The 13,271-nt window shown below is 42.3% G+C and overlaps 1 protein-coding gene across 3 annotated transcripts in view; it reads right to left on the bottom strand.

Moving 5' to 3' along the window:
* Positions 1 to 13,271, bottom strand: part of KIF20B (kinesin family member 20B) — an 81,092-nt gene that overhangs the window by 28,863 nt on the left and 38,958 nt on the right. For all 3 annotated transcript variants that reach the window (XM_029060521.2, XM_029060523.2, XM_029060522.2), the window contains exons 17-19: positions 9,529 to 11,389; positions 1,947 to 2,073; positions 590 to 709 (exon numbers count right to left, since the gene is read on the bottom strand). In XM_029060521.2, the coding sequence (XP_028916354.1) occupies positions 590 to 709; positions 1,947 to 2,073; positions 9,529 to 11,389 (2,108 nt within the window). The remainder of the gene's footprint in view (positions 1 to 589; positions 710 to 1,946; positions 2,074 to 9,528; positions 11,390 to 13,271) is intronic.

Below are 13,271 nucleotides of genomic sequence, written 5' to 3'. Positions count from 1 at the left end.
AGAGGATCGGAGTGTGCGGGCTGGGCTGGACTAGAAGATTGGTGAGATAGGGTGGGGCGAGCTGATCGAGTGCTTTAAAACCTGTAGTAAGGAAGAATTCGATAAACCTAATGTCCTCATCTATTGCTGGGGCAAAAGATTTGGAGCCAGGCAGCTTGTAGCCCAAAAGCCACTGACTACTTACTACAGGCTTTAAAGCACTCGATCAGCTCGAGTAACTTCCGCAGAAACATGGGCAGCATCATTGGGGCCTAAAGCTGGGAAACTGGTTTGGATGATGATTAATGCATAGGAGGAATAATACTAATACTAGGAATAAGATCTGGGACTGAGGGCTGTAGCAAAAAAGGAATCATTCATTTCACTCAATCACTTAGTATTGGGCTCTGTGCAAGGGAACAGCTCAATAAATACCATCACCGATTAACCGACAAGAGAGAAGACTCTCAAAAGTGCTGAGGGATCAAAATCCTCTTACTACCCCCTCCAGAAAAACAGCATGACCAAGTGGGTAAGAAATAGAAAGGGCCAAAGAACCTGCCCACGTATCCCCTCAAGGAGATCTTAAAAAGAATTTTTTTTAAATTACCTTAAGTTGTTGAATGACTTGTTGTTTGGCAATGAGTTCCTGAGCAAATTGTTTTTTAATTTTCTCTAGATCATTAACTTTGTTCCTCAATAATTTCTCCTCTTCACATATTGCAGATACCTGCGGAGAAACATTAAAAACAAATCTTCTTAGAGATGTTGACTGCTTTAGATTTGAGCATTTCTTTCAAAGCTTTTAATAGAAAAGCACAGACTGCAAACTTATTTGCTGCGGTTTCAAATTATCAGCTCATTTTCCTTTACTCTAAATGATCAGTTAAACCCAACTACACTTTGATCTTACACTATTTTACAAAGTTTCTTCTCCCTTTAGAGATGGTCCGTGGTGGATAAACAAAGACTGTCAAGTAGTAGCTCCCCACTAGCCTGTGAGCTCACTGTGGCAGGGAATGTATTTGATGTCATATTGTACTCTCCCAAGCACTCAGTACAGTACTTTGCACACAGTAAGCACTCAATAAATATGATCATTATTATTACCAGTAATAATAATAATAGTACATTCCAGAAAGACAAGGGATGTCAGAAAAATAACCGGAGACACATTTGCGTTCAGGAATTTCAATGCTATACTACTATATGCAGTAAAGTTTGAGTAATTAGAAATTGAAGGAAAAAAATCAAGGAAAAAAATCAGGGAAAATTTTCATCAGCAAGGGTGAAACTTCCAAATTAAGTTCATGTGTCTGGATCAGATTTAGACAACGTCCAAGTTTAGTGAAACCGCAAATGTAAGGTATCATTTAATCTTGTTCTCAAAATGCAGCTAAAGAATTCAAGACATGGGTTTAAACCAATTCATCAAGCAAGCTACTCACATTTTCTATAGGCTTTTCTGTCCATGTGGATAAAAATGATTCCATTTCCCCTTCTTAAATCATTTTGAGGCAAATATAATTTCTAACCCGACACCTCTCCACAGAACATTTCATCGGCTCAAGCACTGATAGAACTAATTTTTCCATTTGGTGCCCACGACAAGCAAATTCTATATGGCCAAGGGAGATGTCACTTTGTTGAGCACTCAATAAATCTGACCACTACATTTCTGAGTTAGAATCAATGAAAACATTATTTTGAGGACTACCCTACTTTCCCTAATAAAACTTTATAATGTAAGCCACTTAAGCCCGTCACGGGCAGGGTGTCTGCTAATTCTGTTGTACCGTACTCTCCCAAGTACAGTGCTACGTACATAGTAAGCGCTCAATAAATACCACTGATTAATTAAGGACAAAGGCCATATTGTTTTCACACACTGGTTGTTACGGAGTGATTTACCATGTGAAGGTTAGTGTGGAAAATGGTAGGGGGGTAGCTATTGCCTCATTCTGTACCTGCTGAATCTGCTTTTTGGCATCAGCCAGTTTCTCTTTCAGATCTTCATATTCGTCTTTTTTCCTCTGAAGATCCGCTTTCAAATTCTGGGCAAGAGCGCAGCTAGCAGAGAGTTCTTCTTCCAACCTTCAAAATATCAGAAGTACCACCATTAGGAAAATTGGATTTCCACAGAGAATGTATACAATATTTGTATTCCAGAACAGTGTAAGCCACTTAATACTCCTGACAAATCTCTAGAGCATGATTATGCAATGTGTAATTTAATCACATTTACGGTTTGGTAATTTTACATCCTGATGAGTCATGATTAGGAAAGCTTGTGATATCGTACAGAAATAATTCTATTGAAAGCGTGATTAGCATTTTGTTCCTGTTTTGTTCTTCTCTTTCAATCACTCGATCGATCAATGGTCTTTATTCATTCATTCAATAGTTTTTATTGAGTGTTTACTATGTGCAGAGCACGGTAGTAAGCACTTGGAATGTACAATATGGCAACAGATAGACAATCCCTGCCCATTGACGGGCTTACAGTCTAATTGGGGGAGATTACAAAAACAAGACAACTTAATCACGATAAATAGAATCAAGGGGATGTACACCTCATTAACAAAATAAATAGGGTAATAAAAATATATACAAATGAGCACAGTGCTGAGGGGAAGGGAAAGGGGAGGAGCAGAGGGAAAGGGGGGAAAAGGGGTTTAGCTGAGGGGAGGTGAAGGGGGAGGGAGCAGAGAGGGAGCAGAAGGAAAAGGGGAAGCTCAGTCTGGGAAGGCCTCTTGGAGGAGGTGAGCTCTCAGTAGGGCTTTGAAGTGGGGAAGAGAATTAGTTTGTTGGAGGTGAGGAGGGAGGGCGTTCCAGGACAGCGGTAGGATGTGGCCCGGGGGACAGTGAGGAGGTGGGCGGCAGAGGAGTGGAGCACGCGGGGTGGGCAGTAGAGAGGAGGGAGGAGAGGTAGGAGGGGGCAAGGTGATGGAGAGCCTTGAAGTCCAGAGTGAGAAGGTTTGTTCCATGCGGAGGTTGACAGGCAACCACTGGAGGTTTTCAAGGAGGGGAGTGACATGCCCAGAGCGTTTCTGCAGGAAGATGATCCAGGCAGTGGAATGAAGAATAGACTGCAGTGGGGATAGACAGGAGGAAGGGAGATCTGAGAGGAGGGCGACACAATAATCCAGTCAGGATATTATGAGAGCCTGTACCAGCCCTTTGGATGGAGAGGAAAGGGCGGATCTTGGTGATATTGGTGTAAAGGTGAGACCGGCAGGCATTGATGACGGATTGGATGTGTGGGGTGAATGAGAAAGCTGAGTCAAGGATGACACCAAGGTTGCGGGCCTGAGAGACGGGAAGGATGGTCGTACCATCCACAGTGACAGGGAAGTCAGGAAGAGGACAGGGCTTGGGAGGGAAGATAAGGAGGCCAGTTTTGGACATTTTGAGTTTTAGGTTGGGAGCAGACATCCAGGTGGAGACGTCTTGGAGGCAGGAGGAGATACAAGCCTGGAGGGAGGGGGAGAGAACTGGGGAGGAAATGTAGATTTGGGTGTCATCTGCATAGAGATTATAGTTGAAACCGTGGCAGCGAATGAGTTCACCAAGGAAGTGAGTATAGATGGAGAACAGAAGAGGGACAAGAACTGACCCTTGAGGAATGCCTACAGTTACGGGATGGGAGGGAGAGGAGGAGCCTGCGAAAGAGACCGAGATTGAGCGGCCAGAAAGGTAAGAGGAGAACCAGGAGAGGACAGAGTCCGTGAAGCCAAGGTGAGATGAGGTGTGGAGGAGAAGGGGATGGTCGACAGTTTCAAAGGCAGCTTAGAGGTCAAGGAGGATTAGAATGGAGTAGGAGCCATGGGATTTGGCAAGAAGGAGGTCACGGGTGACCTCTGAGAGCGCAGTCTCGGTAGAGTGGAGGGGACGGAAGCCAGATTGGAGGGGGTCCAGGGGAGAGTTGGAGTTGAGGAATTCAAGGCAGCGAATGTAGATGACTTGTTTACTGTGTGTGGTGCACTGTAGTAAGCACTCGGGGGAGTATAATAGAATAGAGTTAGTAGAGGCATGATCCCTGCCCACAAAGGGTTTATGGCCTAGAAAGGCAGATGGACATTAAAATGAATTACCTATAAGGGAAATGGCAGAGTGTAAGCATACTGTACCTTCAGTACAGTACAGTAAGTACATTTCTACCATGATTTCCCACCAACATATCAAGCTCAACATTTCCCAAACTGAACTCAACTTCCCTCACTGAGTCCTCACCTTCCCACGGCTTCCCATCGCCATCGACGCCACTCTCCTTCTGTCTCACAGTGCTCTGCACACAGTAAGTGCTCAATAAATACAACTGAACGACTAAATACCTAAATAAATGACAAGAATAAGTCCTTAACACCTCCTCTCTTTCAACCAGCCAATCACCAAATCCTTTTGGTTGAGTCTGAACCCCTAAGCACTGGGTACTCGACCCTCTCCCACCCCCATAGCACTTTTGCATCTTTAGACGTGGTTACTTCTCCAACCTGCAATTTATTTTAATATTCACCTCTTCTTTTGCGAGGGCAAGGATCATGTGTACTTACTTTATTGTGCTCTCCCAGAGAGATAAGAGGAGAACCAGGAGAGGACAGTGTCACTGAAGCCCCGATTAGATAATGTTTTCAGGAGAAGGGGGTGGTCCAGTGTTAAAGGCAGCTGACAGTTTGAGGATTAGGATGGATTAGAGGCCACTAGGATTTGGCCAGAAGGAGGTCATTGGTTGACATAGAAATGGGCAGTGTTCATACAGTGGAGGGGGCGGAAGCCAGATTGGAGGGGGGACAAGTAGAGAATTGTAGAAGAACTGGAGGCAGACAACTCATTCAAGGAGCTTAGAGAGGAATGGTAGGAGGGAAATGGGGTGTTAACAGGAGTTCCTCAAAGGAGGCTTTTTTTTTTTAGGATGGGGATACATAGGCATGTTTTAAAGCAGTGGGGAGGGAACCATTAGAAAATGAGTGACTGAAGATCAGGGAGGTTGGGGAGCAAAGAAGGAAGAGGACAAATAGTTTAATAAGGTCTAAGGGGATGGGGGTCAGAGTTCCTTTCTCCTTCTTCAAATCAGTCAGACCAACTCTCTCTCCACCTTCAAATCCCTATTAAAATCACATCTCCAAGAAAAAACAATGATCGTATTTGTTAAATGCTTACTAAGTGACAAACACTGCTCAGAAAACTGGAGTAGATACAAAATAATCAGGTCAGAAACTGTCCCAATTGAGGCTCACAGTCTCAGGAGGGAGAACAAGCATTGAATCCTCACTTTACAGATGAAGAAACTGAGGTCCAAAGAAGTGATGTGCCCATGGTCACACAGCAGGCAAAGTGGTGGAGCCAGGATTAGAATCCAGATGCACTGACTCCCCAAGACCATGTTCTCTCCTCGAGGCCATGCTGCTTCCAACACTAAGTCTGACTTGTCCTCCCTACTGCATCACAACGCACCTGGATCTGTATCCCTTAAATCCGTGATATCCATTCCAATCCGAACCCACAACACTTGTGCACATATCCTGATACGCTGTCATTTCCCCTATCTGGAGTGTATTCCAATGTCTATCTCCCGCTATAGACTGTAAGCTGCTTGAAGGAAGCAATCAGGTTTAACAAGTCTATTATATTGATTGATACCACTTCTCCAAGCATCCTTAAGAACTTATTTCAATATCTAAATTTTTATAATTTCTAATTGTATTTGTTAAGAGCTCACTATTGGTCAAACACTGTTCTAAGCGCCAGAGTAGGGGCAAGTTAATTAGGCCAGACAGCCTCAGCAGGCAGGATAACAGGTCGTGGCTCAGTGGAAAAAGAGCACGGGCTTGGGAGTCAGGTCATGGGTTCGAATTTCGGCTCTTCCACTTGTCAGCTGTGTGACTGTGGGCAAGTCACGTAACTTCTCTGTGCCTCAGTTACCTCATTTGTAAAAGGGGTTTAAGACTGTGAGCCTCACGTGGGACAAGCTGATTACTCTGTATCTACACCAGCGCTTAGAACAGTGCTCTGCACATAGTAAGCACTTAACAAATACCAACATTATTATTATTATTAATCCCTATTTTGCAGTTGAAGAAACAGAGGCACCGAGAAATTAAGTGACTTGCCTAAGGGCATGCAGCAAGTAAGTGGCAGAGAGGGAATTAGAATCCAGATCCTCCCAGGCCCGTGCTCTTTCCACTAGCCACACTGCAACAAGGCAATGTTGACCATCTTGTAACCTTTGCACACATGCATTTCAAAGATGGCCCAAGGATACTGCAGAATCATATCCTCATTAAATATGAAATATTGACTACCTCATTTTCCCTTCAGCTTTGAGGTTTATTTTTATTAAAATGATCTGCTACACATATAGATGAATATATTTTATGAATTTAGGCTTATATATTTGCTAATGATTGATGATGGAGTTACCATTCAATGAGTCAGTATGCAAAATATACACCTTGGAATTTCAATGAATTCTTCAAAGGAGGAGCCAAATTTCTAGCATTTCTTTACATACGAAGGGATAGCAATTAGTTGTTCATGGCTAATTTAAATGAGTGGAAGAAGCTGTGAGGTTTTATCATCGTTAGTATGTTATTTGCTATATAACAATAATTATTATTATGATATTTGTTAACTGCTGACTATACTCCAGGCACTCTACTAAGCGCTGGGGTGGATGCAAGCAAATCGGGTTGGACACAGTCCCTGTCCCACAGTCTCAATCCCCATTTTCCAGATGAGGTCACAGACACAGAGAAGTGAAGTGACAAGTCCAAGGTCGCACAGAGGCAGAACCCAAATTAGAAGGTCTATCCTCTATACCAAGCTGCTTCTCAGCATTGACTCTCATGTTTTTCTTCTGTTCTGGGCTGGTGGTTTTTCATCATTTCCCAACTGACCCCCTTCTCTTCCTATTCCCAATGGTGTTTCTTATTTTTCTTGCTATCTTCCCTTTTATCTCTCAATATTTTCTTGCTCTCTTCCAGCAGGTTATCGTTATTGTGACAGGATCTCGGTCACCTTTGAAGTGACTGCAGAAATTATTGACGACCGTCTCCTTTTTTTGATCTGAATCCTGACTTCAGTATGTTTACATTTTTTCTTCTCCTTCCCTGGCTCTCCTAAAACAATAAGTACATGTCTGATGCTTTCCTACTAACATTTTGATGGAGCTCCTCAAAGTAACAGGTAGTTATTTGATAGACAAAATCTATCACTGTATACATCAACACTCTCTCTCCTGCCTCACAAGCCCATAACCAAGGCATCATCCTCTCCTCATCTTGCTCATTCAACCCACATATTCATTGTCACCAAATCTGGTGCGTTGTACCTTCACAACAGCGCTAAAATCCTCCCTTTCCTTTCTAACCAAACTACTAATGTGCTGATCAAGCACTTATCCGACTCTGCCACTTGCCTGATGCGTGACCTTGGGCAAGTTTATTGCCATTTATTGACTCTGTTTATTGCCCTTGTTCTTGTCTGTCCGTCTCCCCCATTAGACTGTAAACCCGTCAAACGGCAGGGACTGTCTCTATCTGTTGCCGACTTGTTCATCCCAAGCGCTTAGTACAGTGCTCTGCACATAGTAAGCGCTCAATAAATACTACTGAATGAATGAATGAAAAGTTACTTAACTTCTTCTTGTCTCAGCTCCCTCATCTGTAAAATGGGGATTACGACTGTAAGTCCAACTATCTGGGACATGGACTGTCCAAACTGATAAGCTTGGATCTATCCCAGTGCACAGAACAGTACCTGGCACATAGTAAAAGCTTAACAGATACCATCATCATGATTATCATTCTATCCTGAATTATGCATCACTCTCCTCGGTGACTTCCCTGCCTCCTGTGTCCCCTAGCCTCGGTCCATAGTTCACACTGCTGCACGGATCACATTTTTTCAGGAAAATCATTAAGTCCACTTCTCCCCGCTCCTCAAGAACCTCCAGTGGCTGCCCATCTGCCTGCGCATCAAACAGAAACTCCTTACCGCTGGTTTTAAAGCACTCAATCACCTCTATCTCCCCACCTTACCTTGCTGATTCTCTACTACAACCCGATCTGCACGCTTTGCTCTTCTAACACCAACCTATTCACTCTACCTCAATTTCATCTATCTCGCCGCCAACCTCTTACCCACAACCTCCCTCCGATCTGGAATTCTCCTCTGCTCCATATACGACAAGCCACCACTCTCCTCAGTTTCAAAACCTTATTAAAATCACATCTTGCTCCAAGAGACCTTCCCCAATTAAGACTTCTTTTCCCCTACTCCCTCTCTTGCACATTACCTATGTACCTTGATGATGTTGTCTTGTTTTTGGTTTCGTTGTGTTTTGCTTTGCCGTCTGTCTCCCAGTTTAGACTGTGAGCCCGTCACTGGGTAAGGATTGCCCTTATCTGTTGCCGATTTGTACATTCCAAGTGCTTAGTACAGTGCTCTGTACACAGTTAGTGCTCAGTAAATACTACTGAATGAATGAATACTTGGAACTGCACCCTTTAAGCACTTGATATTCACCCCACCCTCAGCCCCAGAATAGTTAATGCACAAATTCCATAGTTCATTTATTTACACTAATGTCTGCCCCTCAGAACTGTAAGCTCCTTGTGGGCAAGGAATGTGTCTACCTCTCTTCCAGGTGCTTAGTACAGTGCTCTGCACACAGTAAGTGTTCAATTCATTCATTCATTAGTATTTATTTAGCGCTTACTGTGTGCAGAGCCCTGTACTAAGCGTTTGGAATGTACAATTTGGCAACAGATAGAGACAACCTGCCCAACAACGGGCTCACAGTCTAATCGGGGGAGACAGACGGACAAAAGCAAGACAACATAATCACGATAAATAAAATCAAGGGGATGTACACCTCATTAACAAAATAAATAGGGTAATAAAAAATATATACAAATGAGCACAGTGCTGAGGGGAGGGGAAGGGAGAGGGAGAGGAGCAGAGGGAAAAGGGGTAGCTCAGTCTGGGAAGGCTTTTGAGGAGGTGAGCTCTCAGTAGGGCTTTGAAGAGGGGACTGATCGACTGATAAAAACCTAACGCTAAAATCTCTCCATGAATGTCTCACTGAATGGTAACCCCAATATCGATAACTAGCAAAAATTGACTTTACCACTTAACAGAAAATCTTGCACAACAGGACAACAGATGATAAAAGCATCCGCCTGTGCACTCAGGACTGATATCCATGGGAAAACCAGAACGAGATTATTTTTAAATCTTTACATTAAAAGAAAATGTTGACTGCATGGTAAGTCAGTAAATTTATAAAGTTTTGAAGGCTTTTGGTTGTTTGTAAACTTTTTCATTTGTCCAGTTTGCAAATGAAACAGCTATTCTAAAATTTTTTCATTTGGTCTAGATATCCATTTACATTGATACTAAAAAAGGCTACAAATAAAATTGATAGCTTGAATGAATAAGATGAACAGTTGGCTATTGTTGATGTATCCTTTCCTCCAAAAAGAGTTAAGTTTAATTTTTTTCATTCCTATCATGTGGTTATTTTCTTAATACTATGAAAATACTTACTTTTGTGTTTTTTGCATCCTGGTTTCATTTTCTTTAACCTTTAACTGAAGTGAGTCGTTCACAGATTGCAAATTATTTGTCAATTGGTTGATTTCCTCTTTCAACTTGATTTCACTGTCATTTAGCTCTTTGATGGCTTTGATTGAATTCTGATGATTTTCTTGCAAATCTTTCAGATGGGTCTCCACTTTTAAAATGTGAGATTCTCTTTCCTGAACCAATTGTTCTAACCTGGCTAGATGGTTATCATTAGCTCTCTTGCTTCCTAAGATATTTTCCATTTCTTCTATTTTCGCCTTGTAGCTGGTAGCTTGTTTTTCAAGTTCTAAAAATGCATGCTTTTCTCTAAGTGCATTCTGGACTTCAATATCAAGGTTGTCTGCTTTTTCTTGAATCTGTACTTTTTGTTGGTTAATAAGGCATTCTTTTTCCTTTAGAAGGACCTCCTGATATGTATATTTTTCCTTTAGTTGGTTAAGGTGACTTTCTCTTTCCTTCAGAAGGCTCTCCTGATTCGTAATTTTTTCTTTAAGTTGGCTAACGAGACTTTCTTTTTCCTTTAGAAGGGCCTCTTGGTTTGTTAATTGTTCTTTTAACTGGTTAACGAGTCTTTCTTTTTCCTTCAGAAGGCTCTCCTGATTCGCATCTTTTTCTTTAAATTGGTTAATGAGACCTTCTTTGTCCTTTAGAAGGGCCTCTTGGTTTGCTAATTGTTCTTTTAACTCGTTAACAAGTCTTTCTTTTTCTTTCAGAAGGCTCTCCAGATTCGTATCTTTTCCTTTAAATTGGTTAATGAGACTTTCTTTGTCCTTTAGAAGGGCCTCTTGGTTTGTTAATTGTTCTTTTAACTCGTTAACAAGTCTTTCTTTTTCTTTCAGAAGGCTCTCCAGATTCGTATCTTTTCCTTTAAATTGGTTAATGAGACTTTCTTTGTCCTTTAGAAGGGCCTCTTGGTTTGTTAATTGTTCTTTTAACTCGTTAACAAGTCTTTCTTTTTCTTTCAGAAGGCTCTCCTGATTCCTATCTTTTTCTTTAAATTGGTTATTGAGACTTTCTTTTTCCTTTAGAAGGGCCTTCTGATTTGTTAATTGTTCTTTTAACTCGTTAACAAGTCTTTCCTTTTCCTTTAGAAGGTTCTCCTGATTCAAAGTCTCTCTTATTTTCAATTTGAGTTGGTTGTTCTCATCTTCGTGGTTTTTCACTTCTCTGAGCAGTTTTTCAATCTGCTGTACCAATTCCTGGATCCATTGTCTTTTTTGGGAGGCGGTCTTCACCATCTCCTTGCACTCTTCCCAAATGGCTTCCATACTACAGTGGAAAGAAGTCGCCCGTCCTACGCCTTCAACATTAGAATCTTTACGCTGTGTGTTGGCACAAGGGTCGTTGGTTTTCATCGAATCTCCTGGAGGGTCCTTTAGACTGGTAAAATCTCCCACTGAACCCAACATACACAGCTGGTCTATTTTGGCCTGCATTGCTTTGACTGCTGACACTTGCTTTGCGATACTTTGCCTGGAAGCGGTTACCTCTTCGGAGAGTTTCATAATTTTTTCTTCCTGTTCTTCGATTGTAACTTTCTGTAGGTGAGATTCAGAAACTGCTTTCTCATAATTAGACTGAATTTGCTGCATCTCTTCTCTTAACTTAAAAGCCCTGTCTTCTGAGGAAGAGAGTTCCTCTTGCAAATTTACAAGTTTCTCCCCAAATTCCGCTTTCGCTGTCTTTTCGTTTTTAAGTTCGCTTTTGAGCACAATTAAATGACTTTCAAGTGCTTTGTTTTTTTCTTGTAGAGCTCTAATTTCTGTCTCTTTTTCAGAAATTCTGTTTGGTCTTTCTTCAGGAAAGATGTGATCAGCAGGCTCTGTAAAAATATGATCGTTGCTATGATTACTTCAACAAAAAGGCAAAAATCACACAACTACATACGAGATAGAAGCATATGGAAGTCTAAAATCTTTTATAATCATTTATTCTGGAAGAATGTGTTTTTTAATTATGCATATACATGCTATTCAGAGGACGACTCTTAACTGTGAAACTGAACCACCAGGTCCATTTGGCTGAAAAAGTCAACATGGGACTAGCATCCTTAACTACACTGAACACATGTAAAGGCGGGTTCTTGCATGTCTTTGTGCGTTGTCTGAACCTATTTACACTAAAGAAGCAGCGTGGCTCAGCGGAAAGAGCCTGGGCTTGGGAGTCAGAGGTCATGGGTTCGTATCCCGGCTCTGCTACTTGTCAGCTGTGTGACTGTGGGCAAGTCACTTCACTACTCTGTGCCTCAGTTACCTCATCAGTAAAATGGGGATGAAGACTGTGAGTCTCATGTGGGACAACCTGATGATCTTGTATCTCTCCCAGCAATTAGAACAGTGCTCTCTACATAGTAAGCACTTAACAAGTACCAACATTACTATTATTGCCTCCTTGTTTCAGGATCCTTATGCTGCTTCTACTCAAAAAGAGATGCTCTTTTCTTGGTTGCAGGGTGCCACACTGTTTTACCTCCAACAACTTACTGGGAAGTTGGGAGCTACTGGGAACTACTGGGGAGGTACTGGGAAGCAGTGCGACTTCATGGAAAGAACACAGGTCTGGGAGTAGGAAGATCTGGGTTCTAATCCGGGCTCTGCTACTTGTCTGCTGTGTGACCAGGGCAAGTCAATTTATCTGGGCCTCAGTTCCCTGATCTGGAAAATGGGGATTAAGACTGTAGATCCCTTATGGGACAGGGACTGATTGTGTCCACCCTGACCGATGTGTACCTACCCCAGCGCTTAGTATAGTGCCTGGTACATAATAAGCACTCAACAAATACCATTTAAAAACAGAAAACAAAAAGTAATTCCCTGTTTTCAACAGGGACGCAGCATTACCAGAAGGTTAGGTTTTACTGTGTCTTTCAAGCATGTCCTCTAACCCTCTTGCTACTAATCTCGCTCAACATTCAGCAGGTGTTGGTGCATCCTGTCATCTTTTCTCTTCGTTCATTCATTCACTCGTTTTTATCGAGCGCTCACTGTGTGCAGAGCACTGTACTAAGTGCTTGGAATGGACAATTTGGCAACAGATAGAGACAATCCCTGCCCACTAACGGGCTCACAGTCTAAACGACAGTCTTCACCTGCCCCATGTTGGAGGCAGAGTCATCTCTTCAGCCGACTCTAGCCCTTATGAATTTTTTACACCTCTTTTAACGCTCATGTATGGATGTCTGCTCAACATATGCATTTTGACCACTTACGAATATTTTTACGTCTGCCTCCTCGGTTAGAATATTAACTTGTGCTTGTTAGCAGGAAAAGTGCCTCTGTACTTCCCAAACATCTAATACAGTGCCTGCCCTACACCGTGTGGGTGCTCAATAAATGCTACAACTACTATCCAAAATAGCTGTTTGGAGATAAACAAATTTTAATCATGAGTGATGGACCTTGTGTGTTGAGCCTGCCCAGCCATTCATTCAGTGGTATTTATTGAGCACGTCCAGTGTGCAGAGCACTGTACTAAGCACGCAGCCCACTGACCGTAGCCTGCGATGTTGTGGAATTGTGAAAGGTGTAGGATGTGGGATTATTGAAAGAACTACTGCCGTGGGTTGATGAAACTATTTCACTCCCCTTTCTTTTGGTAATTTGAGAAGCAGCGTGGCCTACTGGAAAGAGTATGGGACTGGGTTCTAATCTCGACTCTGCCACCTCTCTGCTCTGAGTCATTGGGCAGGTCACTTCACTTCTCTG

Source organism: Ornithorhynchus anatinus, chromosome 3, assembly GCF_004115215.2.
Source record: "Ornithorhynchus anatinus isolate Pmale09 chromosome 3, mOrnAna1.pri.v4, whole genome shotgun sequence".
Lineage (NCBI taxonomy): Eukaryota > Metazoa > Chordata > Mammalia > Monotremata > Ornithorhynchidae > Ornithorhynchus > Ornithorhynchus anatinus.
Note: the sequence above shows the minus strand (reverse complement) of the source record. Positions and strands in the feature narration are given on the sequence as shown.